The sequence below is a fragment of the Maylandia zebra genome, linkage group LG12 (genome assembly GCF_041146795.1).
Source record: "Maylandia zebra isolate NMK-2024a linkage group LG12, Mzebra_GT3a, whole genome shotgun sequence".
NCBI lineage: Eukaryota > Metazoa > Chordata > Actinopteri > Cichliformes > Cichlidae > Maylandia > Maylandia zebra.
In genome coordinates, this window is record NC_135178.1 from 18,830,723 (window position 1) to 18,858,628 (window position 27,906).

At 41.7% G+C, this 27,906-nt stretch overlaps 1 protein-coding gene across 3 annotated transcripts in view; it reads left to right on the plus strand.

Annotated features, from left to right (window-relative positions):
- The window catches only part of edil3a (EGF-like repeats and discoidin I-like domains 3a), a 126,852-nt gene that overhangs the window by 67,190 nt on the left and 31,756 nt on the right, over nt 1-27,906 (plus strand). For all 3 annotated transcript variants that reach the window (XM_014414032.3, XM_014414033.3, XM_076890805.1), the window contains 4 exons: nt 7,363-7,544; nt 22,809-22,964; nt 23,773-23,917; nt 24,137-24,321. In XM_014414032.3, the coding sequence (XP_014269518.1) occupies nt 7,363-7,544; nt 22,809-22,964; nt 23,773-23,917; nt 24,137-24,321 (668 nt within the window). The remainder of the gene's footprint in view (nt 1-7,362; nt 7,545-22,808; nt 22,965-23,772; nt 23,918-24,136; nt 24,322-27,906) is intronic.

Below are 27,906 nucleotides of genomic sequence, written 5' to 3' on the forward strand. Positions count from 1 at the left end.
ATATATAGCCGTTTTTATACATATTCCCCATTTTCACAGGCCCCAAACAAACTGAATTTAAGGATTGTTTTGATACTCGGATGAAAATCCTTCATAATCAATAACTGCCTGAAGTCTAGAAGCCATGTATCCACTGTAGCCACCTTCAGCTGCTGCTTGCTTGTACTGTATGTCTCTCTGTTTGGTCTGTTGAGTTCAAATCAGCTAACGGTCACGTCACTGGTTCCACTGGCAGGCCTACATGCCCATGTCATAACATTGCCTCCACTATTTTGACAGGTAATGTGGTATGGTTTTCGAATCACGAGCTGTTTCTCTCCTTGTTCACACTTTTCACTTCCTATTATTCTGGTCTAAGTTAATCTGGGTTTCATCTTTTCAAATTTGTTGGGATCTTTGTTGTTGTTTTTCCCTCAAATGTGCAGATGTCTTCTGGCAAAGTCTAATCTAACCTTCTTGTTGAACAGCGGTTTGCACCTCGTTGTAAACTGTCTATATTTCTGTTCATGACGGCGTTGACCGTCTTGATTGTCGACCCTGGCAGTAGTACACCTACCTTCATGAGAGTGTGACTGTCTTTGTTAACCACACACACACACACACACACACACACACACACACACACACACACACACACACTTGTGTGTGTATATATGTATATATATATATATATATATATATATATATATATATATATATATTAGGGGTGCAACGATACACAAAATTCACAGTTCGGTTCGGTTCGATACTTTGGTGTCACGGTTCGATATTTTTTCGATACAAAAAAATGTTCATGCCTTTTTAATTTGTCATTTATTAAAATTATAATTTTTATATATTATAGTCTGATTTGTCATAACTTTTCCGTTTTGTGGTAAGCTTTTCTTTGGCTGTCACTTCTTCACCCTGACCTGTCTTATTTGGCTCAGCAGAACTAAAATATATATATCCTGCTGCTTTTACACACGCACTCACATAAGCTCAGCGATTCTCTGCGCGATCAACCTCTCACATGTTTAAGCTTGCTGCGGGAGATTTCACTTGTCATGTTTGCATAGTAAGCTAACGATTGATGAGTTGATGTCAGAGGAATTGGTGCGCAAATTATCATCACTCACCAATCAGTACTGTCGCTCTCTATGCACAGTTCGCGCGATTGCAAAGTGAAAGCAAAAAACAAGCGCAAATTCAAACGCGATTTCAATATGTCACATATTGACAGTGGCTCACCGATGCCAATAATATATATATATATATATATATATATATATATATATATATATATATATATATATATATATATATATATATATATATATATAACATTTAACATTTGAAGAAGTAAGAAGTTATCATATCATCATAGTATAGTGGTCACATTCTTTAGGAACATAATTAAACCTAATATTATAAACATATTATAAACATTTTAATTCTCCTAAAATGAAAGATGGATTTGTCTTGTCTTGTGTAAGTATTTTGTGTTTACCAGCCCTCTTTTTTTCCCACTGGCTGCATGGAAAGAGTCTTTAAAGGAGTAGGTTTTTGCAAGAAGCCCAAGAGCTCAAAGAGGCTTTATGTGTTTATTATGCTATTGTGAGGATTTCGTCTGCAGTCTAGGAAAATATTAGGATTAATATATCAGTGAACTTGGAGCCCTGAGCAGGCCCCCAACACGGCTACTCACAAATTAATTCATCAGATTTTGTTTGCTTAATGTGCCTTATAATCTGAAAAATACGGTAACTTCTACCTTCCTTTAGCATGTCCAGAAGTCAAACTTCTTGTGTGATGGTTCCCTTCTTCCTCTGCCTTTTGGATGCTACTGCAGGTGCCTTTGACGGTGCAAAACATTTTCAGAATCAGAATCAGAATACTTTATTTACTATTTACTATATACTATTTACTATAATTACTTTGTTGACATTGTTGTGTTTGTTGGGGAGAGAACTTACAAACATACAGTACAGCACTTCAGAGTCACACTGCTAGCGATCGCAGATTTATGTAAATTTGACAAGCTGAATGCATTCTGTACTGGACAGACGCGGCACGGAGGAGACTGATTGACTGATTGATAGTTACGCCTATTCAATTGTTTGCTAATGCAAATATCTAATCAGCCAGTCTCACGGTAGTAATTCAATGCATTTAGGCATGTAGACATGGTGAATATGAAGCACCAGAATGGGGAACAAAAGAAACTTAAGAGACTTTGAATGTGGTTGTTGGTGCCAGATGGGCTTGTCTTAGTACTTCAGAAACTGCTGATCTACTGGGATTTTCCTGCACAATCATCTTTACAGCTTTACAGAGAATGGTCTAGAAAGAGAAGATGTCAAGTGAGCACTTCTCAAGGTGAAATTTCGCTGTTGTGCCAGAGGGTAGATGAGAATAACTAGACTGCTTCAAGCTGATAGGAAGATAACAGTAACTGAAACGGAGTAGTGTACCCGAGTATTGTTTCCATGAGCGACCCCTTTGTGACCAGCAGGATAATGCATCATGTCAAAAAGCTCAAATCATCTCATACTGGTTTCTTGAATATGACAAGGAGTTCAATGTATTCAACATTTTAATTTTAATGTTTCTCATAACGCAAAGTGTAAGTATTTATTTTATTATGGTCATTTTGTATTGACATTTTTTTTTCATATTGATTGCATCAGTGGTTCCCTATATATTAGCTGTTCTGTGAAAATGTAATTGTAGACTACGAGTTTTTCAATATGCTATAGACCATCCAAAGTTCAGAACTGCACAGCACGTATACAATATGTGCAGTATTTGCACCTGGTATTTCAGCTAATATTAATCAAAGGTTTTATTGGCTGACATACTGAGAGGTAGAGCAGGGAAAGCTTATTTTTAAAATAAACAGTGGAAACCTATTTCAAAAATGTATTTAGATAATATAATGTAAGGAAAGTTAATATGTGCATGTGGATTGTTGTACTAACACAAGCTATGCATTTTTCTCTGTTTGTTCTGCTTTATTCAACAAGAGCGTAGCAGTATTCTTTTAAAACACACATTGCTAGCTTGGTCACTTTTAAAGTTGCAGCTACACAAGAACATGTGTACAGGTGCATTTTATTCACCGCCATTTGTCACCTGTGGAACGTCTGTCGTGCGGCTAACATCTGTTAGGTGTATTTATTATTCTTTGACTTATCCCCTCTTTTTGCTCCATGGTCATTAGTATTGGTGCGGTGGCATTAATTTCAGTGGGGCGCTAATTTGTTTAGGCTTTAGGTAGGGCTTGTGGGAGATGGATTCAGCTGTCACATCACGGTACTGGCGGTGTTAGTGATGTGTGCTGTCGCAACGCTGATGTATGCTCAGGGGCCAGGAGGGCAAGGCCCCGGGGCTGGCTGCCTCTGCTGCTCTGACTGACGACTGGCAGGCAGCTCGTTAAGAGTGGCCCATCATTGCCACAAGGTCAGAGGGACCGTGGATTTGCAGCAGTGTCTTGTCACAACATCTATATGGAATGTCTTACAAGAGAGCTGCCCAAAAGGCACAACATCTAGACAAATATAATATTGTGTTGATGCAACACTGCACCTCGATCCGCAGGCTCTAATGGGGAAAAATAGATTTCCATTTCATTTTTAGGAGGTAAATTTGGGTGATATGACATTTGGTGCCAGTGTCTGAAAAAGCATGTGTAACTGCAGGGTCCCTAACAAATTGAAAGTCAGGATTCATTAAGAAGACTCTCTTATTAAATTAAACTTGCTGCATTCTTTGCATTTGGTCAGGAGGGATTGTTCTCCCCGCAATGCCCATGTTCTGTTCATATCATTCAAAAAAGTATATTTAAGCATGTTATCAGCACAGCTCTAGGAAAGGCAGTGAAAATAATCTGCAAAGTCTGAAAGAGTGGGTATCATGGCTGGAGACTCTTTTGTTTTTCTTAGAAATAGAGAAACGTATTCTGCATTGCCCGGTTACTGTTGTTCCTGACTTTAAGTTCCTAGGGCGACGTAATCAGTTCTGCAAAAAAAGTTCACTTTTTTCTTCAACCTGGCAACCCCAAAGTCTGTAAAATCCAAGCAAATCTGCAGTTTGCGTTACTAATTCAGCATCTGAGCAAATGTGAAACAAGGTCACATTTTCCATTCTATCATCACTTAATTCCTTTCCAGTTAGACATTTGTTCAGTATTTTGTTGTAATCAAAACAAGGATTCTTGAGATGAAGCCTACAATGTGTTTTGTAAGGTCAGTGTGAACCCTAAACACCAAATTTTTGTCAGTGCATCCTTGAGTCCAGAAAAAGTTTGTGCCAAACTTGAATCATTTCCATTCTTGCATTCCTGTGATGTTCAAATCATGGAATACCAAAAAAAGAAGAAAAACAACAGCTAATTCTGACACAGAGGCCTAAAAATGTGGCTATTATTATTATGTTACTTATTTGAAGTATATTAAAATGAACAGTATACTGAATCAGTGATTCAAACAAGTAACAAGAAAAACACTTTCCATGTATTTAGTTTCAACTGCTAGGCTGCATTTAAAAATAAAACCAGTTTATTCTTAGAGAGCCTTTTTCAGAGGACCAAATTAAGTTTGTCCAACAGGTATTGGAAACTCATGAGATTCTCAGAGTTTTACCAGTGGTGTATCCACCTACACCATCCTCTCATCAGTCTGGAAGCGGTGAGTCACATAGTAGAACTAGTGAAGCGAGAGTGATTTACCATACTCAAATATATAAATATATCTCTGTCATTACGTGTACACAAAAAGAAATACTTGTGCTTCCTTCCAGCCTCCAGTAGATCCCCCTGGACTGTCCTCAGACATTACTCACTGTCTCCATGGCTCCCTGTTGATTAGCACCCCACTGTTTTTAGCAGCTGGATAAGTCATGCTAGGGTTGTTTTCATCATTCCACTCTTTTCTGACTCTTGGCTTTCTTGTGTGGTGTAAGCCTTCTCACACGTCTCAGTGTTGCCAGTTTGGTTGTCTGTTGGAATGCATGTGTGTCGTTTGGATCTGTGTTTCAGTACTGACTTTGAAATGCCTTTTTTTTTTTTTTTTTTTTTTAGATATTTTGTTTAAATGATGAAGGCAGCTTCATAGTATTTAGGTGACCATTGCTCCAGGCATCCCCTGAAGGCTGGTTCGCACAGCCACTTGCACTTCAACCAGCATAAGCAAGCTGTGTCTCGAGCTGAAGTCTGTACTTGATGTGTCCTCATTCTTTTGAGACTCTTCCAAGTTCCCTCAGTTTTTTTTCTGTGCTGTAGTTTTTAGAGCTCTTGCACTATATCTGCAATCACAAGCATGCTACTTGAATAATCAAATTGTTTGATTGATTTTTAATGACAAACCAGTGGTCCTAGAAAAAGTTTAAAAATGATGGTGTCATTAACGATTAAGGTATTATTTTTTTCGCATTCCTTTCAGAGACATACCAAAGTAAATGTGAAAGATAAACAAAGGTTGTGGGGAATTCAGCCTCCATAATGCTAGCATTGATAGAGAATGACATGCATCACACTGCAAACACTGTTGCAATCACAGCAGACCAGTAATAACTGAAAAAATCATGCAGAGACAAATCTTCTATAACTATAACTGAGAAGATAGAAGACAATGCCATTAAATAATAATTAATTGCTAAAATGTCATCAACTAGCTGACTTTTGCATAAGTAGCAAATAATCCTGCTCATCTTTATTACTATTAGTGCTATGAGTGGGTTCTCTAGTTTTCTTTCACATTGCATATCACGTGAAACCAATTTCTCGCCATTTTTTATGCAGGTAAACTGCATGTTACAGTTTAAAGTTTGCATGATGAGGAGTTTGGGAAGCTGGCTGTGTCACTGCAACATCACCCCTGTTTAACATACTTTATTGAGTGTGAGAGATTATAAACAGGTGGAGTAACAGCTGAATCACTTTTGGTGTCAATGGGCCACAGCTTATTTTAAGGTGCAACCACAGTTGCGTACAGTGTTTTCTTGCCCACATCACTTCCTTGATTCTGATGCTTTTCCACAGATTCGCAATTCGTACTTTCAAACAATATAGGATCTATAAAACATTTTTACATTATCAGAGCTGTCAAAAACAAAATCTGTTGTGTTTCGACAGAAACAATATTTTTATGTGCAATGTACTGTGGTATGTTGTATAATTTATGTACACCTTCTCCAGCCCATTCCATCTACATCTATATTCTGTGCCAAGTTTTTTTTTGTTTCATCTCTCAGTATTTTTCTTTTTTTAATGGAAACACAAAGAAGTACTTGTTGTGCAGAGCAATAAATTCTTTATTGGATCAGCATTGCCAGAATCCCTTTTGCCACAGGTATATTTATTAAAATGCATTGGATATGCCTGGACACACTAATTAGGCTTAACTGCAAAAAACAGCAGCTTTAAAAAGGGCTTTTTGACTGAGGATAATGGTGTCAGACTTCCCCATTTTAATGCAGCCTCTAAGATATTTAAAGCTATTGCAAAGCTTGTTGACTTTGGGAATGATGCTGTTCAACTGTGGCTGCAGCTCCTTGGGAGAGAGCCCGGGGGCTCTGTTCCTGATGGAAGAGATGAAGGAACAACCTGTTAGTCCATCAAATGTGTGTAGTAGCACTGAGACGGAGACAAGAGTCCCAATCTGCAGCTGTGACTTAAAAGAACTTGGGAGACATGAGAAAAGCGCGTTGTTGACAATCAAAATTGTAGGGACAGTAGAATAGAAAATAGCTATGGTGAACATAACAGTGAGTTAACAAATAATGCAACAATAGTCAAGAGAAAGTCAGAGTTTGAATGACCTTGGCTAATATAATACAAATGAAATTTTGGAGCATCTGGGAACTGAGAAGTGGTTCCACTTGAGAACTGGTGCCAAATTGCTCAGTCTATTGGAACTCCAAGCTGATCAGTTCCCTTTTATTATTGCTGGCTTAGTTTTCTGACAGTTGTCCATTGCAGAAGGCTGACACTGAATTCATGGCACTGGAGCTTTTTTCCCACCTAAGTCACATGCAAGCCTTTTTTGGCTACTCTTGGTCTACACTGTGTTCAGACATAGAGATAATAAAAGCAACCAGTGATGCTGTGTAGGCCTATATTGTTATTTTCCAATAAGCTCAGTAATCAATTGTGAATCAATGGGGAATCGGACCACTGAGGGGAATCCATAATGATGACTCCAATTCAACATTTAAAGATAAAAAGAGTGAAACAAAACAAAATGGGGAGGATAAAGTCAGTGGTTTTGTGTTTTTTTTTAACATTATACGCGTTCCTGAAACTCACTTTCCCACATTTCTGAGTGTTAGAATGATAGGAGGACTCATCTATCGCTTCCTCTCTCTGTCTCTCTGTTCTCTCAGAATGCTCTGGCCCACTGGGCATGGAGGGCGGTATAATCTCCAACCAACAGATAACGGCCTCTTCTACCCACCGTGCTCTCTTTGGCCTACAGAAGTGGTACCCGTACTTTGCAAGGCTCAACAAGAAGGGGCTGGTCAATGCCTGGACTGCAGCCGAAAATGACAGATGGCCATGGATCCAGGTAAAGCACAGTCACAAGACAGGCGCCACATAAAGTTGGGCCACAGCCAAGTGCAAATGAATTCAGCTCTCAGTTACAGACAGATTCCTGTTTTTGATCTTTAAATGGTTTAGTGTTATATTATTTAGAGGATCCCTGGTGTTTCACGTCGCCTGTTTGTAGCTGATGGTAAGTATAAAGTGTTTGCGGTTTGGAGTTAATTACAGATCCTGTAAAACTGATGGCTAGCTTGCTCTTAATAAAGACTCACCATAGGTTTAAGCTGTAGGGTAGAACAGATACTGCTGCAGTTTGGCTTAACATGAGAAACAACATCAAGTGGCAAACCGTTTACTTTTTAAAATCTTTATTCAGCGGCACCATCTCTTGTTTTGTTTGAATTGTGATTTACTCACAATAGTAGCTGTGCTGCCACTGTATCTGTTGTCAGAAATTGACTTTTGCAAAGTCCCCTACCGACAAAACTTTGTTGCATTGTTTTGTAATTATTCAGAGGTATTGTTGGTTTCTGTTTGTTAAACGTTTTATGTTTTACTGAGCTATCGAGAGAAGTTTGATGTTTAAATTTATACTCAACTGTGTTGTAAACAGTAATTTTCTTGTTATCCGTGGTAAAAAAAAGGATTAATTGAATTCTGCTCAACAATTCCCTTCGTATTTTTGTCCTTTTGTACCCTAGAGTGTTTGTATAACCACCTAGAGGGCTTTCGTCAATAACAAGCATATAATTGTAAAATGAAAATGTGTGTTTATAGCAGCAAAGCACTGAGGCACAAAACCCTCCTCTTACTCCGACTTTGTTATAGTTAACCTTCACACTGTGCCATTAGTCGGTGCTTACTGTCAAAGAGCTGCATAGACAGATCGATATCATGGATTAGTTGTTGATCCTGAATTATGTCTGCACATCATATCAATAGATTCTGTCCTCTCTGGTCCTGCACTGTGGAAATCTTATTAATGTGTAGTCTTACAAAATTGTACTGATAAGAGCCTGGGAGCAGTTTTTTGCACTGAGTGAAGTGATGGTATTTAAATGTTTGCATCATTATTACTCAAAATGTAAACTGACCTAAGAGGAAATGGATTTATTTCTTTGGATTTATAGCAAAAATTCATTCTAAAACAGCTCTAGCACATGAAAACAGTTCTGATATCTGGATTTGCGCTCAACTCAAGATTTTCTACTCTTCATAAATAGACTCTGAGTTATATAGGATTTTTAAGGCGGATACCAATACCGATATTTGGTGATCTAAACATGCGATATATTGGCCAATAATTTTTATTTCGTATCAGACACACAAAACATGTTTAATACCATTTTATATTCAGAACAAGTTGTGGATTATTAATTTACGCGTTGCCCGACTCTGCTCAGATCAGCTGGTTGTTGTGTTTGCAGCTTTGCAAACACGTTTCCATCTGAGAAGTTTCAGAGGCCTCCCTAGTGGACAGACTATTCGATATCAGAATTCACACCTTGGTTAACAGGTCTTTCTCTGGTCTCTTCTTTATTTTTTAAATGTTCCTTTAATGGCTATTATAAGTGCAGGTATCTTTAAATAGCTAATAATGGCCGATGACCCCTGCAGATACATCGGTCAGGCTCCAGTAATAGAGATCAATAGTAATAATGAACTATTTTGGAAATAAGGTGTTTTTTTTCTCACATTACATTCCTCTCACTCTGTACTGTGATGACAGACAGCAAACTTTGAAGCACGCTGTTGTCAGATATAAGAGAAACTGACAATGAACCGTGAACAAAGTATAATCGAAAAACACCATGACAGTGTGATGGAGAAAGTGAAGCTGTATGTAACAACAAGAGAAAAATAAGACAGGACAAAAATGGATTTGTAAAAAAAAGAAAGAAAGAGATGATTGAGAGAAGAGAGCCCTGGCACATGGAGAGGGTGAGGAGAGCGGCACATCAAACATTCAGGCAGCTTGTTTGACTTTAATGATGCCATGTGGGATGCTACGCAGGGTGCTGTAGGCATTGTGTGTTTCTACATAGGGCCTGGATAATTGGGATGTGAGTACAGAGGTATACAGTCATGTCAGTGTTTTGGGATTATGCTAAGGAGTCGGTGGTGTGCTTTTGTAGTGTGGAGTGACTGTTCACATGTCTGTCATGCAAAGCAGGTTACACTGACAGATGACAATCCCGTCAGGAGACACTTCAGGTTTGTATGGCTATTTGTAAGGTTTACTCTGGAGCAGAATGTACTACAGTATGTGTTTGGATGCCAGCCAGTTTCAGCTCTTTCCCCCTAAATCTCAACAAATGAATCAGCCGTACACAGAGCAACGAATTTTGAATAATACATCATAGATTTTCACACAAAGCACTTCATATGCCTTTGTTTGCATTTATGTTGGTTTGTGTGTTTTTCATTTGTGCGTGAGTGTGAGCTCGCTACTGTTCACACATCTATGTACCGTGAGACAGCCTTGCCACTTCTAGCTCACACATAAAATTGCATTTGAGCACTCAAGGGAAATATGCTGCCGGTCTCACCAATATCAGCAAAATATAGCTTTAGCCGGCTGTGCTGGAAGAATGAAACAATACAAATCACTTGTGAAGGCTAAAAGGGTCAATACATATTTCACCTGCAGTTAAGCAATTAATGACATTACATTAAAATGCAGATCTCCATCAGTATGGACACATTTCTTTGTTTATAGAACACGCTTAGATTCTTAGACTTCAATTCTGTTCCTATCTGAGAAGCTATTTCCTCTTCATTCCAGCGTGACCTCAGTTATTAAAACATTCTACCGTCTGCTGTGGTTGAAATGTGACCCTGAGAAAGGTTTTTCTGTCACAGTTTATTTTATAATCGCAGCATGACTGCACGGAGGTTAAATTGAATAAAGCCTTTGGACACATAGGCTTGAACGTTACGACTTTGAACTAAAAGGCCTGAGATTTCCTCCCAAAACAAACTCTTAGATAAAACCAGTTAAGATTTTGAGGTCTTAAACTTGCCGCTGCACCTTTAGCACTGAGAGCAACAACATGATTTGTACTCTGAGTTATTTAGCAGTTTCTAACAGTGGTATGGCGGCCATCAATCCCTTAGCAGAGAAGCATCAAATCACTCACAGTGGTTAACTTGCCTATTTCTGCTTCTGCTACAACACCTCGGTGGTGCTTCGATCTTTAGGTGCTTTATAAATGGTGTGAAGATTTGTTTTCCTGCCATTTAAAATCATTTAAACTTCTTCAATGTCCATCTGTTCACATACAATAACGTGCTTGTATATCACCAGCTACTGCTGGCTTTTGTTGGCCTATAAGTTGGCACTTTAATATAGTTATGATTGTGTTAAAGAATATAAAGTTTGATTACTGTACACACTAAACATTACTGAAATAAAAAACAAGAAAGAAAGAACAAAGAGATGCTGATGTTCAGCACTCTTGAGCCAACCTGTATTTATTTATATTTTCTGGCAGTATAGTATTTATTTACTAGGGATAGAATATGTGCAGCCATTTACTGAAACACACATGAAAATACAGCAACAATGGCAACAACAGAGTTTGTACAGTTCTAACAAACGTGAAAGTCAATGTTCAGCATCTATTTATTCATTACATTAATTTAGTATAATACTGCCTGAACTCTTCTAGGCAAAATGTATAGTCATTTCTTTAAGTAGTCCTCAGGATTAGTTCTCCAGGCTTCTTGAAGGACATTCAAAGATCTTCTTTTGGTGTTAGCTGCCTTTTTTGTGTTCTCTGTCAAGATGATCCCACACTGCTTTAGTAATATTGAGATCTGGACACGGAAGAGGCCAATCTGTGGCTGATTGTGTTTTATTGTGTGTTTGTTCTGTCCAGCTATGCTTTTACTACATTGGCAGTGTGTTTGGTATCACTGTCATGCTGAAAAAATGAAGCTTTTGCCATTCAGATCCCTGTTAGCTGTGTTTAATGGATCAAAATGTGATTACACTTTTGTGTGTTCATTTATGACATTTTGAACCAAAAACTTTAATTTTGGATTCATTGCTCCATAGCACCTGATGCCACTGATTTTCAGTCCAGTTATTGGGCCTTCCATAACCTTTCTTCCTCTGGTCTCTTCTTAAGGATTGCTTGTTTTACATCATCCCTTCCACTAAAACCATTTCTCATGAGATTTCTGAGCTCGGGTACAAGGACTAGATTGAAAATCACTAAAAAATAAGCCAATGTCCGAAGAAAACCTCTTAAAGACCTTCTGAAAGCCCAAAGACCTTATTTTAAAAAAAGAAAGTCTGGTTCCTTCAAAGCAAAACATAAAGAAATGAGGAGTGGCTCAAGACTGCACTGTGGTTAAAATTTGTTCCTGATGCCAAGGATAAAGAAGAAGCTTTTTAAATATGTGTAGCCAAGTGTGCTTGACTGCGTGTGCGTTTGCTCACATGCATTTTTAAGCAGTGGTGCCACAGGGCTGTTAGGTAGCTTCAAGGGCAGTCTAATTGTTACAATATTGTTGCAATTCCCTCCGCAGTTCTGATCTCAGCATGTAATCAACAAGGGGTATATTTTGCCTGACCTTTGTATGCCTGTGTGTACGCATGTGTGTGATGTTTTGCTTGTTGGTATGAATATTCTGTGTGTGGAATAATTAGTGGTCTTAACAACATACAGGGAGTGCAGAATTATTAGGCAAATGAGTATTTTGTCCACATCATCCTCTTCATGCATGTTGTCTTACTCCAAGCTGTATAGGCTCGAAAGCCTACTACCAATTAAGCATATTAGGTGATGTGCATCTCTGTAATGAGAAGGGGTGTGGTCTAATGACATCAACACCCTATATCAGGTGTGCATAATTATTAGGCAACGTCCTTTCCTTTGGCAAAATGGGTCAAAAGAAGGACTTGACAGGCTCAGAAAAGTCAAAAATAGTGAGATATCTTGCAGAGGGATGCTGCAGTCTCAAAATTGCAAAGCTTCTGAAGCGTGATCATCGAACAATCAAGCGTTTCATTCAAAATAGTCAACAGGGTCGCAAGAAGCGTGTGGAAAAGCCAAGGCGCAAAATAACTGCCCATGAACTGAGAAAAGTCAAGCGTGCAGCTGCCAAGATGCCACTTGCCACCAGTTTGGCCATATTTCAGAGCTGCAACATCACTGGAGTGCCCAAAAGCACAAGGTGTGCAATACTCAGAGACATGGTCAAGGTAAGAAAGGCTGAAAGACGACCACCACTGAACAAGACACACAAGCTGAAACGTCAAGACTGGGCCAAGAAATATCTCAAGACTGGTTTTTCTAAGGTTTTATGGACTGATGAAATGAGAGTGAGTCTTGATGGGCCAGATGGATGGGCCCGTGGCTGGATTGGTAAAGGGCAGAGAGCTCCAGTCCGACTCAGACGCCAGCAAGGTGGAGGTGGAGTACTGGTTTGGGCTGGTATCATCAAAGATGAGCTTGTGGGGCCTTTTCGGGTTGAGGATGGAGTCAAGCTCAACTCCCAGTCCTACTGCCAGTTTCTGGAAGACACCTTCTTCAAGCAGTGGTACAGGAAGAAGTCTGCATCCTTCAAGAAAAACATGATTTTCATGCAGGACAATGCTCCATCACACGCGTCCAAGTACTCCACAGCGTGGCTGGCAAGAAAGGGTATAAAAGAAGAAAAACTAATGACATGGCCATCTTGTTCACCTGATCTGAACCCCATTGAGAACCTGTGGTCCATCATCAAATGTGAGATTTACAAGGAGGGAAAACAGTACACCTCTCTGAACAGTGTCTGGGAGGCTGTGGTTGCTGCTGCACGCAATGTTGATGGTGAACAGATCAAAACACTGACAGAATCCATGGATGGCAGGCTTTTGAGTGTCCTTGCACAGAAAGGTGGCTATATTGGTCGCTGATTTGTTTTTGTTTTGTTTTTGAATGTCAGAAATGTATATTTGTGAATGTGGAGATGTTATATTGGTTTCACTGGTGAAAATAAACCCCTCCTTGAATCGCTACCTTATCGTGGTGGAGGGGTTTGTGTGTCCCAGGGATCCCAGGGGCTATGTTGTCTGGGGACTTTTGCCCCCTGGTAGGGTCTCCCATGGCAAATTGGCCCTGGGTGAGGGACCAGACAAAGAGCGATTCATAAGACCCTTATGAAAAGGACACCGAGGGAACAGTTTACCCTGCCCGGGATAGGGTTACCGGAGCCCCGCCCTGGAGCCAGGCCCGGGGAGGGTGCCCGAGGGCGAGCGTCTGGTGGCCGGGCCTTAGTCCATGGGGTCCGGCCGGGCACAGCCCGAAGAGGAGACATGGGCCCATCCTCCCGCAGGCCCACCACCCGCAGGAGGCGCCATAGGGGTCGGGTGCATTGTGTGCCGGGTGGCGGCCAGGAGCGGAGGCCCTGGCGGACTGACCCCCGGCTGCCAAGACTGGCAATGGGGACATGGAATGTCACCTCTCTGGTGGGGAAGGAGCCTGAGTTAGTGCGTGAGGTTGAGAGGTACCGGCTAGATATAGTCGGGCTCACCTCTACACATGGCTTGGGCTCTGGAACCAGTCTCCTGGAGAGGGGCTGGACTCTGTCTCAGTCTGGAGTTGCCCCTGGTGAGAGGCGGCGGGCTGGGGTGGGTATCCTAATATCCCCTCGGCTTGCTGCCGGTACGTTGGGGTTTTTCCCGGTGGACGAGAGGGTTTGTTCCCTGCGCCTTAGGGTCGGGGAACGGGTCCTGACTGTCATCTGCGCTTATGCGCCGAGTGGCAGTTCAGAGTACCCAGCCTTCTTAGAGTCCCTGGGGGGGGGGGGGGGGGGTGCTGGAGGGTGCTCCACCTGGAGACTCTGTTGTCCTGCTGGGAGACTTCAATGCTCACGTGGGTAACGACAGCGAGACCTGGAGGGGCGTGATTGGGAGGAACGGCCTCCCTGATCTGAACCCGAGCGGTGCTCTGTTATTGGACTTCTGTGCTAACCACAGTTTGGCCATAACGAACACCCTGTTCGAACATAAGAGTGTCCATAAGTGCACGTGGCACCAGGACGCTCTAGGCCGTAGGTCGATGATCGATTTTGTAATCGTATCAGCAGACCTGCGACCATATGTTCTGGACACTCGGGTAAAGAGAGGGGCTGAGCTGTCAACTGATCACCACCTGGTGGTGAGTTGGATCAGGTGGCGGGGGAGGACGCTGGACAGACCTGGTGCACCTAAACGCGTAGTGAGGGTGTGCTGGGAACGTCTAGCAGAGGCCCCAGTCCGCGAGATCTTCAACGCACACCTCCGGCAGAGCTTCGACAGCATTCCGAGGGAGACTGGGGACATTGAGTCCGAATGGACCATGTTCAGAGTCTCCATTGCCGAAGCTGCTGCATTGAGCTGCGGCCGCAAGGTGGTGGGTGCCTGCCGTGGTGGTAATCCCCGAACCAAATGGTGGACACCAGAGGTGAAGGGAGCCACCAGGCTGAAGAAGGAGTCCTATCGGGCTTGGTTAGCCTGTGGGACTCCGGAGGCAGCCGACAGGTATCGACAGGCCAAGCGGAATGCGGCTCGGGCAGTGGCTGAAGCAAAAACTCGGGTGTGGGAGGAGTTCGGAGAGGCCATGGAAAAAGACTTTCGGACTGCCTCGAAGAGATTCTGGCAAACCGTCAGACGTCTCAGGAGGGGAAAGCGGTGCTCTACCTGCACTGTGTATAGTGCTGGCGGAGCGCTGCTGACGTCGACTGAGAAAATTGTCAGGCGGTGGAAGGAATACTTCGAGGACCTCCTTAATCCCACTGACACGTCTTCCGAGGAGGAAGCAGAGTCTGGGGATGAGGGGAATGACCCGCCAATTTCCGGGGGCGAGGTCACTGAGGCAGTTAAACAACTCCTTGGTGGCAGAGCCCCTGGTGTTGATGAGGTCCGCCCCGAGTTCCTGAAGGCTCTGGACATTGTAGGGCTGTCCTGGTTGACACGCCTCTGCAATGTTGCGTGGAGATCAGGGGCAGTACCTGTGGACTGGCAGACCGGGGTGGTGGTCCCCATCTTTAAGAAAGGGGACCGGAGGGTGTGTTCCAACTACAGGGGGATCACACTCCTCAGCCTCCCTGGGAAAGTCTATGCCAGGGTGCTGGAAAGGAGAGTTCGTCCGTTAGTCGAACCTCGGATACAGGAGGAACAATGCGGTTTTCGTCCTGGTCGCGGAACACTGGACCAGCTCTTTATCCTCTCCAGGATACTTGAGGGTGCATGGGAGTTTGCCCAACCAGTCTACATGTGTTTTGTGGACTTGGAGAAGGCATTCGACCGTGTCCCTCGGGGTGTCCTGTGGGAGGTGTTGCGGGAATATGGGGTGTCTGGCCCATTGCTACGGGCCATTCGATCCCTATACAACCGTTGCAAGAGCTTGGTTCGCATTGCCAGCAATAAGTCGGACTCGTTCCCGGTGGGTGATGGGCTTCGCCAGGGCTGCCCTTTGTCTCCGGTTCTGTTCATAATTTTTATGGACAGGATTTCTAGGCGCAGCCAAGTGGCGGAGGGCTTTCGCTTTGGTGGCCTCAGAATCTCATCTCTGATTTTTGCAGATGATGTGGTTCTGTTGGCTTCATCGGGTGAAGGCCTCCAGCTCGCACTGGAACGGTTCGCAGCCGAGTGTGAAGCAGCGGGAATGAGGATCAGCACCTCCAAATCTGAGGCCATGGTTCTCAGCCGGAAAAGGGTGGAGTGCCCACTCCGGGTCGGGGATGAGTTCCTGCCACAAGTGGAGGAGTTCAAGTATCTCGGGGTCTTGTTCGCGAGTGATGGGAGAAGGGAGCCGGAGATCGACAGACGGATTGGGGCTGCAGCTGCAGTAATGCGGACGCTGCACCGGTCCGTCGTGGTGAAGAGGGAGCTGAGTGTAAAAGCGAAGCTCTCAATTTACCGGTCGATCTACGTCCCTACCCTCACCTATGGCCACGAGCTGTGGGTAGTGACCGAAAGAACGAGATCGCGGATACAAGCAGCAGAAATGAGCTTCCTCCGAAGGGTGGCTGGCCTCTCCCTTAGAGATAGGGTGAGAAGTTCGGCCATCCAGGAGGGGCTCAGAGTAGAGCAGCTGCTGCTCCACATCGAAAGGAGCCAGCTGAGGTGGTTCGGGCATCTGACAAGGATGCCCCCTGGGCGCCTCCTGGGTGAGGTGTTCCAGGCATGTCCCACCGGGAGGAGGCCCCGGGGCAGACCCAGGACACGCTGGAGAGATTATATCTCTCGGCTGGCCTGGGAACGCCTTGGTATTCCCCCGGATAAGCTGGAGGAGGTGGCTGGGGAGAGGGAGGTCTGGGCCTCTTTGCTTAGGCTGCTGCCCCCGCGACCCGGCCCCGGACAAAGCGGATGAAGATGGATGGATGGATGGTGAAAATAAACAATTGAATGGGTATATATTTGTTTTTTGTTAAGTTGCCTAATAATTATGCACAGTAATAGTCACCTGCACACACATATATCCCCCTAAAATAGCTAAAACTAAAGACAAACTAAAAACTACTTCCAAAAACATTCAGCTTTGATATTAATAAGTTTTTTGGGTTCATTGAGAACATGGTTGTTGTTCAATAATAAAATTATTCCTCAAAAATACAATTCAATTCAATTCAATTCAATTTTATTTATATAGCGCCAAATCACAACACAAGTCGCCTCAAGGCGCTTCATAGATACAGAGAAAAACCCAACAATCATATGACCCCCTATGAGCAAGCACTTTGGCAACAGTGGGAAGGAAAAACTCCCTTTTAACAGGAAGAAACCTCCGGCAGAACCAGGCTCAGGGAGGGGCGGCCATCTGCTGCGACCGGTTGGAGTGAGAGAAGGAAGACAGGATAAAAGACATGCTGTGGAAGAGAGACAGAGGTTAATAACAGATATGATTCAATGCAGAGAGGTCTATTAACACATAGTGAGTGAGAAAGGTGACTCGAAAGGAAAAACTCAATGCATCATGGGATGCATTGAGTTTTACAACTTGCCTGATAATTCTGCACTCCCTATAAATGACTCAAAGCTAGCTGTTCTGCAGTCAGCTGCGTTTTTACCTGGAGGTTGTTGTTGTCGTAAATAAATGCAGTTCTGCCTGTTTTTACTTAGAGCAAGATTTCGAGCTCTGGAAAGATTCTAATGGAAAATATGTTTTAAAAATGTCCTGTTTTTCTTTTTTATTTATCAGAATCCAGTCAATTAAAACCAATATGACATAAGTGAATGTGTCACGTGCAGAAAGAAACTAAATGTTCAAAGTTTCCATCGTGATTTGAGCTCCAGCTAACAAGTATGTCATTACTGCTTGTGCTCTTAATGATTTTCTCAATTATCCATTCTGCTTGCAAAATGTGAAGAAACAATGAAAAATGGCTATAATAATTTCTCAGAGTCAAGCTGCCATTCGCTGACAAATTGTTTTAGTCCTAGTCATTATGCATAACTCAATTAGCTTCTGACATGTATTTTTATGGCAGGGGACTACAAATGTAGATAAAAACAAGCAGTAATGGCTGAATTATCTACATGTATTAGCACAGGTTGAATTTTTGTTTTAATTATGAATTTGGCTCTCTAAATTCTTAAAAATAGTTTTTTTAGGCAGTCTCAAAGGATGAGGGGAAAATTAAAGCTCCCGTGTTAATGACCTTAAGTATGTATGTATATTTTCTTTATGCCTCTCGAACAGTTATGCTGAACATTTTCTGGCGGTACTGAAAACATTACAGGGAAAAACAGGTTGAATCATGCTGTGCAAACAAAGGATATGTTCTTTGTTTTGCAAATAGAGTCTGAGAACAGAAAATATTTGATGTAGATTTTTTTTTTACTTTAGAGGCTCATTTTACTGAGTGCTTCGTACACAGGTTGCTGTCTGTGTCTGGAACAAGAGAGAGTGAAATTGTGAAAGGGTAAAAGTTCATTCTATACTTCTTTCTTTAATATGCTGCAGTGTTACTATTTTATATCTAAACCAAATTTACAGAGTACACAGTGTATGCTAAGTGTATGCTCTTTGTTAGATTATAATGAAAAAAAACCTTCAATAGCAAACTATATCTAAAATGCAAGCTCATCCTACTACAAGACATCAACCTCTGAATGCGGATCTGAATTGTTTTTTTAGACGAGAGCTGCAGCTGCAGACCAAAAGTAATAGAAAAGGGAAAAAGATCAAACTGTGCTAAATACTGAGTCACTCAGTCTCATTAGCAATGACCCTAAACTGCACAGATACATAATATATAACCCATATCAGAGAAATGTCAACAAAATTTTGCTAGCAGTTTATAAAGTTATAGTTTATATAGTTATAAAGTTATGATTTTGTAAAATTAGACAAACATAGAAAGCTATAGTCTCACAAATTTGCTAGGTACCTGATTTCTTTCTTTTGTTTTCTCATTGTAAATATTTATTTTGCATTTCTTTTTTTAACAAGACATGCATCACTATTAGCACTCGAGCGACAGAGGTCCTTTTCTGAGTGGTGAATTAAAATGTGAAGAATCACCCCAATTACCCCAGCGGTGGCCTTTTAGTGACAGGGCTTCTAATTAGTGCAAGAAGTATCTATCTCTGTGGAGAATAATGAGAAGAGCAAAGAAATGCTGTGAATTGGAAAGTGTGGGTCACTGTGGCTCCGAGGCTCTAAGAGGTTTCCTCATGTATAATTACCATGATACGTTGGTTTAAGCGTGTAGAAAAAATTGGCATAATTGAGTCGTAGCCCTAAAAGTGGAAATTAAGATACAAATCACTGCTGTAAAATATTTATTTCTTTTTTTGACAGTTCAAGCATAGATGATAACCATTATAAACAGCGCTGGATCTGTTAGAGGCGATGTTCTAATCTCGAATGTCGTCAGGAGACAATGCTTAGAGCATTTCTGCTTTTTCAATAACAGAAAAAGGAGAATATAACTTGAGCTCGTGCTCTCAAATATTTTACTTGTAAATTGCCTTATTTCATAGTAATGTTACCACTCGTTTACCAGAAAATGTGCTCAAGCCCGCAGAATACCACAGCAAATGTAGTCGCACTGCCAGTTCCATTTTTGGTACAGGCTTTTAAAGGGTTTGTGCTCTTAAACAGACTTTAGCTAACAAACATAAAGCGAAATGCAGGCTTCTTTCTTTTCACTAAGTTGCTGTGTGAAATGCACAGACACAATAACAGCAGCACTGACTCACACAGAACCAGCCTAATTCATAGGAGTAATTAAAATTCTGTTTTAGTCTGCATTTCTTTTATTGGTTTGGCTGTCCCAGGTTAATGGTCCTTTGCCTAAATACTTCCTCAGAAGTGTGCTACTGCTACCCATCTGTTCTGCACAGAAATGGAAAGTTAGACAGCTGTGTTTTTATATTTTGACAGGGAATGAGATAGATGAGCCTTTTTTAGTGAAAATGACGCTGTTTCATTTCAATGTAGTTCCAACAAAGAATAACTGTCATCAGCTCTTATTTTCTTTATCTTATTTGTCACAGTCTGAGAGGCTATGTTGGTCTGAGAATTGCCCAGTGCCCTCTGGCTCTACTCCCCCCCCCCCCTCCACACACACAGGTTTTTTTTAATCAGTGTTAAAATTGACTGTAATAAATGGCAAATAGTATGTGTCTGTGAGTACAATGAACACAGCATCACTCCTTAGTCACCACAGGCTTCTGCGTTTTGCCACAGTGAAGTTAGCTTTCATCAACTGTCATCAGCTGTCTCATTTTTTTTATACAAGCTCACCAGAAATTACAGGCGAGTGGCATTTTTTTTAACCAGTGCTGACAGATTGAAGACAAAGACTGTAGGGAAGCATAGATGTGGTGGGTCTAATATTACTCACAGGTCTTTCAAACTTGCTGCAGTTGTGAATAGAGAAGAAGAACCAGCCGGTGTGATAGGCTGAGGTTTCTTCCAGTCAATCAGTATTCCTCAGAAATGTAAAACTCTGTCAGCGACTATCACCGAGACAAGCTGGTGTTGACACCATCAAGTCTTCTGCACTGATATTGAAGAGACAGGATCCTTAAAGAGACACTTTGTTTATTTTGAGTTCACCGTTAATACCATCGGTTTTTGTAAAACACTCTATATATATATATAGACTTTGTATCCAAGAAAGTCCAGTGATTAGAAAATCGACACGCTGTCAAACATGCTGCTGCTTTGCCAAAAGAAAATGTTCAGGAAAATATTGAAAATGCATCCTCTGGCCATTTCATTAGTTACACTGGTGTAATTGGTTATTATTAACCCAAATATTTTATGTGGAAATCAGATGGAAGTAGGGCTGTGCGATATGACCAAAATCTCATATCCCGATATTAAGACATCTATCGTCCGTTAACGATGTAAATCACAAAAATGTAACATTTTCTGTAAATTCTGTGAATCTCGGGCAGCTCGACTTGCGTGAAGTGTTTCCAGCTGGGCGTCGCTTACCTGGAGTCGAGTGTTTTAACCGATGCATGAAACTATACATTTTTAGACATAAGTTGTAACAGCCGCCGTTTTCTTTGCGAGTATTTATTACATGGCGTGCTGCGGGGAAAAGCCTGTTCTAACGTTTGAGTCCAAGGTTTATTTTTAGCACCTGGTGGCTCTTTTTTGCTTTTCATCCGTAAACACTCTGCATCTTTCACGTGATTCAGTTTATTTGGAAAAGTCTCAACAGGATCTTGAGCTTTATTGTGAAAGGTTTATGTGGAACAAGCGGACACGCGGAGGTTTTACCGTCGTTGTTGCTAACGACAACGCATAAAAACAAACGCTTGTCTGTCTGTAGTGTGGTTATATTAAATGTAAGAGAAAGAGAGAACTTTAAGAAATTATTATAGCCACTACAGTGACCATCAAAATAATGAAAAAATATTGCCGTAAACAGTTTATTTTGCGACACCACGAAACAAACGATAGCGTAAAATGAAACGATAGACGTTTTTATATCGTCATCCGATATATATCGTTATATCGAACAGCCCTAGATGGAAGTAACTCAGAGCATTTAGCCATTTAGACATGGTCAGGAGGAGTTCCTGCAGTTTAAACAGAGAATCAGAAAGGGTAAGAAAGGTGATTGGTGCCAGACAGGTATTTCAGAAACTGCTGATTTACTGGGTTTACATTGGTCCACATAAAGAGAAAATATCCAGTGAGCAGCATTTCTCTGGTTGAAAATGCTATGTTGATGGCAGAAGTCAGGAGAATGGCCAGCCTGCTTCAACCTGACAGGAAGGCAACAGTAACTCAGATAACCATTCATTACATCCAAAATATGCAGGAAAACATCTTGAAGCAGACGGGCAACAGCAGAAGAAGACCACGCCGGGTGTCAGCTATGAACAGGAAACTGTGACAACTATTCACATGAACTCACCTGCATTGAACAAGAGAAGATTGCAGAAACACTGTGTGGTCTGATGAGTCTCAATTTCTCCTATGATGGGGTCAGAATGTGGTGTAAACACAAAAGCATGGACCCATCCTGTCTTCTATCAACAGTGCAATGATGGCGGGGATATTTTCTTGGCACATTTTGGCACTGATACTACCAGTTGAGCTTTGTTTAAATGCTACAGCCTATCTGAGTAGTGTTGCTGACCATGTTGATCTCTTTATGACCGCAGTTTACGTGTCTTCTGATGGCTGCTTCTAGCAGGTTAACTCACCATTTCACAAAGCTTACATCATATCAGATTGGTTTCTTGAAAAGAACAAGGAGTTCACTGTACAGATGCCAGACCAAATAAGGATGTTAATATGGACCACAACCTTAGAGGAATGCTTCCAACACCTTGCTGAATCATTGCCACAAATAATTAAGACAGTTCTGAACGCAAAACGGGGTTCAATGTTATGCTAGCAAGGTGTACCTAATGAAATGGCCGGTGAGCATATACTTTATCAAAATGAGCTGTCAGGGAAAGCTACTGAAGATATTGGTCTATATGTAATGAATCTGGTTTGTGGGTGCTGAGTAGGATCTATGGAAGCCATTCGTCATTTTCCTCTTTCTTAGTGCCTCTTTTTCCTCTTGGCTCACCAAGCTGCTTTACACTGGCACCATATTGACAGTTTGCACAGTGTGGGCAGACTGGATATGGGGTGTACAATTGATTAAATGTTCTATTTGGACACAGACTTTTAGAATAAGATGGATGGCCCTGACAGAAAAGATACAAGGGGGTGAACTGAACTCGATGACATGCATGCTCACAGACACTTACACCTCTATATACAGTGTCTGAAAATAAAGCTAGAATTTCATCTTCAGCCTATCTGTGTTTTTTTCTACTCCACAGATAAACCTGCAGAGGAGAATGAGGGTCACGGGCCTAATTACCCAGGGTGCAAAGCGTATCGGCAGCCCAGAGTACGTCAAGTCTTACAAAGTAGCCTACAGTGATGACGGGAAGACCTGGAGAACATACAAAGTCAAGGGCAAAGATGAGGATATGGTGAGACACTTGTACGGGCACACAGACATAGGTGTACGCATCCATCGTCACCCATTGCTTCTTGTTCTGTGGTAGACAGACGAAATACACACTCATACATGCGCACACATCGACTAGAGACTGTGCACTCAGTCAAGGACAGGGTGGAGGACATGATGAGATGGCTTTTTAATTAGCTAGCGCACACCAGGCCCATCCTGCTGCCCCTTACCCCCCTCCACTTTTATGACTTCTAGATTGAATTTTTATACTATTTGGGGATGAACAGCCACCAAATAGGCCACAGAGCATTCTATCATTCCTGACAGCAAGCCACGACTGTCCTCTCTTTGGCCGAGCTCCGAAACAACCAGACCTCCAAACTTATTATCAGATATGTTGTCAGATTTGTATGCTCTACGTCTGGGCTTTGATATTTTTAATTTAGAGCTCTTTTGTTTTGCTCAGTCAAAGCTAGACACGGCTATGACATGTCTATGTTTGTTTGTACATCTTTCGCTCCAATCATATAGTTTCTGTCAGGCTATCTTCAGCGATTTGGATGAAACACTCCAGAAGGTAACGTGATATAATTGGAGCACTAATTTAAAACACACCACTGTTCTTATGAATTACTGGCTCAAATGGTGCGACAAATTGTCTATTTTTCCCTGTAATTCTAGCTCATTGACCTTGAATGACAGCAATTTGTTGAGCGTGGAGTAGACACTAGAGACAGCGGCGGATAGACTGCCACATTATTGAAAACTGATCTGCTTCACCATCCTCCCCCACCCCCCATCTGCTGTTATTTTATCCCTTGCAACAGATTTTCAGAGGAAATGTCGATAACAACGCTCCATCAGCCAACTCCTTCACCCCTCCCATTGAAGCCCAGTACGTGCGCATTTACCCCCAAGTCTGCAGGAGGCACTGTACTTTACGCATGGAGCTGCTCGGTTGTGAGCTAACAGGTGAGTGAGCTTTCTTTATCCAACTGAATACACTAATCACCATCATTATCATAAATGCATCATACTGGAATTTGGAAATCCACTCCACTATGCCTCTTGCACAGTTGTTCCTCTTGTTTTTAAGTAGTGTCAGCACTGAATCCATTTTCAGGAGGCCTGGGGTTAGATGTAAAAAAAAAAAAAAACAGTTTAGAGCCAATCTGTTTTTGTTGTTGCCAGGCTGTTCTGAACCACTGGGTATGAAGTCAGGCCATATCCAGGACTATCAGGTCACAGCCTCCAGCATCTTCAGGACGCTCAACATGGACATGTTCACTTGGGAGCCTGGGAAAGCCCGTTTAGACAAGCAGGGCAAGGTCAACGCTTGGACAGCTGGTCATAGCGACCAGTCGCAGTGGCTACAGGTGAGATATAATCTGAGCCAAGTCTGTTATCTGTTGCAGCTACTGTAGAGATAAATCAATGTATTAGCAGCAAAATGAACAACAGACACCCCTGTTCTTGCAGATAGCTGGCTTTCATTCTGATGAAGGATTAGCTCTTACCTCCCTGGCATAATAATTGATGGTTGTGCATGGTAATGCATGCCAATGGATTCAATTATATTTCATAGGGAAGGACTTCACTGTTCATGCCAGTTGAGAATTAAATTATCTCTTAAAAAACCACCTTTGTTAGCTGCTTCTCAGTATCCTTCTTGGAAACAGTCAGTAATAGGTTGTAAATTCTGTTTATTTCCATGTCAGTCTTTCTGAATCCAACACCCACACTGCCTCAGTTGGAAGAGTTGCGCCCTGTTATCTCTGGCTGCAGTCCAAGGCTTTCTATCTCTATGAAACCAGCCCATCTATTTGTTTTCATTACAGAAGTGAAGGCTAAACATGTCTCCTGAAAGGGACAAGACACGTCTCTAAGTGAACGTTTACCTCCCAGTCTTTCTGTTTAACAATATGTGAGATTGATGGTGGCTGAGGGAGTTTCAGATAGATATCAATAAGGCTCAGTCAGGCTTAGAATTCCCTTACGTATGGCCTCATATATTGGATTTTTTCTTTTTTTTTGTTTTTCATACAAAAAAGAAAAGTCATAAACGCTTTTTGCTTTTAAAGTGCGAAACCAGATCTTACTTCATGCTGTGAAAGTGATAGCATAGAAGAAAATGTGATGTGGATTATCTCATCGGGGAATTGAAGATCAGTGATTTCTTTGATTTCTTGGCCTTTCTCGCGGACTTGCTGGCACATACCCCCTCCCTATCAGTGACACAGTTAACGCTCTGTAGTCATACCGACTGGTCTGGCTGTTATTAGATTGGTTGGGTTCTGATTCAGACATGTTTTTTTATTACGCTGAAAGCTTTTTTTAGATGGTGACGGCACACAGGGCTGTGTGTCGGTGGAGACAGGTACTTAGGCGGGCTCCATCCATGCTAGGGAGTTTGGCTAAGCAAAATTGATTGCTTTGGGTAAAAGAAAACTTGCAGTCTCATATTACATGCTGTGCTGGCAGGAAAGAGGAGATGCCATACAGATGAAGTGAGAAAATCAATGGCTTCCATTGCCAAGAACCATTTCTGTGCACACGAGCAGATACAATATCCAGCTTTTAAAAGTCGACATTTAAGAGTTCTGTACTGTAAAGTATGTTGATGAGGCTGTTGGTAATGACTGTTTTGAATATTTAGCGATCATCTTATATGCATTTGTTAAGCTCCTGCTATAATCACTGTCTTCTTTCTACTCGTTGCCATGGCAAATAATTGATTCAGAGTGGCGTTACTGAATGACTTAAAACCTCACAGACTAATGGAATTAATCAACCTTAATGATAAAATAAGTATTCCTATTAATCAAGAAAACTGTTCTTTTGCAGATTGGACACAGTGAAAAACCCTCTTTATGCATCAGGGTACATAATTTAATATAATATGGATTGCTTAATGCAGTGGTTCCCAAACTTTTTTTGCTGGGCCCCCTTGTTTTACAAGAAAAATGTTTGCGCTCCCCCTTCTCGCGCATGCACGCGCGCACGCACAAACACATCCTCCAACCACACACGCCCATATTTTGCTCCATTGCGGTTTATTTCACACCTCAAACATTTAGTAAACAATTAAGCAAATACAAGTAATCTGCAATAAATTACAGGTAGTAATACAATAAACTACTAACTCTTTTACGCTATGTCCACACCTACACGGGTATTTTTGAAAACGCATCTATTTCATCCACACGTAAACGGTGTTTTGAATCACCGAAAACGTTTTGCGTTTACATGTCAACGAGGAATACAGAGTTCATCACGCAACGTCAAAGGTATGTGCCTTTTTTCACGTCACGCTGTGCGCACGTTTTTGTTTACATGAGATGAATTGCAGAATGGCAGATAGAGACAAAATACTGTTAATCTGACTATCTTCAGGTTTTACACGCTTACATACACACGCAGTTACTGTCCCTCCATTTAGAAAGGCAGAGGCGGCACGGTGTGATTATTTTACATGTAGTTGGGTTTTTTTTCTTGTGTAATAATATTCAACATTGCTATCAATACATTTTTCAAAAAAATGCCTCTCTGTGCAAAATGGGTTTAAAAACATAAAAAACTGTGGGATCCTGTTTGTCCGTGATCTGAACAGCCCGGCGCTGCTCCCGACACAGGGAGAACCTGCAGGGGAGACCTACCTCGGCACTTGTGCAGGTGAAACCAAAGGGAAGATATGCTTCACCATATTTTCTAGTCTTTGGCTTAGAATGAAGTTGGTTTGGAAACATATTCAGCAATGCTTCATCTCCTGCTTTGCATTTCTGTGGGCGCCCCGTGCTAGCAGTGTCCAAGCGTTTTGTTCCCCCCCCCCCCCCCCCCCCCCCCCCCCCCCACACACACACACACACACACACACACTTATGGAAGGTCTGGCTTAATGTATACAACAGAAAAGACATGATGATGCACAGATTTTGTCAGAAGGCCTTTTTTTCTTATCAGAATACCCACACATTTCTAATAGATATTGGCATTCCAGGTCAATCAGCTGTGACAATGGGTAGGAGGGAGGTAACAATAAATGCACATTTGTCAAGCCTGATGTCACCTTGCACTCAGTACAGGAACAGTTTACTATGTTCAGACTGATAAATAATCACCACTCAGTACCCAAAGCTGAGATATCTGTAGCATTACCTCAGCCGTGGCTAAGTAAAACAGTTTTTAGACCAACTATGCCCAAATATGCCAAACCTAACACATTTACATTCAAAGACACAGCGAGTCCTAGAGAAAGTTGCTGGAAAATCACAGCACAAATTACTGTGCTGTTAAACTGTTGTTTGCAATAGAAATGCAGCCATTTAGTTTGAGGACAGCTCAAAGTAAATGTTCAGCAGCTGTAAATGTTTGTAAAGTTAGACCTAATCTATCACTCTACATTAGGGTGGGCGAATCTGAAATTGAATAGATATATTTTACACAAAAATAACTGCTGAAACCTGGAGGGCCACTGATCTAGCGCCTTCTTCCTTATCAAAGTAACACAGGCAATTGTCAAGCCTGTAAGACTTTGTTCTGGAGAGAGCATATCAACCAACCAATGTGGAGCCCTAAATAGTAAGACATTTCCCCACCTAGTAAGCACGTCTATTATCATCATTTGATCTAACTGCACAGTTAACATTCTGAAGTTAGCAACAGCCTTAATATAAAAAATATTAAGGCTATTATATTCCTTTTCATTTTGCGACAGAAAGCTTTTAAGTAAAGAAAAAAAAAATCACCAAGAGCTGGACCTTTTGGTCACCTTCCAAGTTGAAGCTATTCTGTTCTGACAGGGGATAAAATTACACACGGGGAGACTAAACCAGAAAATTTCAAGATGTTTTCAAGAGAGGAGCTGAAGCTGTCAGACGAGGCTGCCAAATGTTTCGAGCTGGCATAAGCTGATTAGTTAATTATGCACATTAAAATGTCCATGTTGCAGAGAGAACGTGATA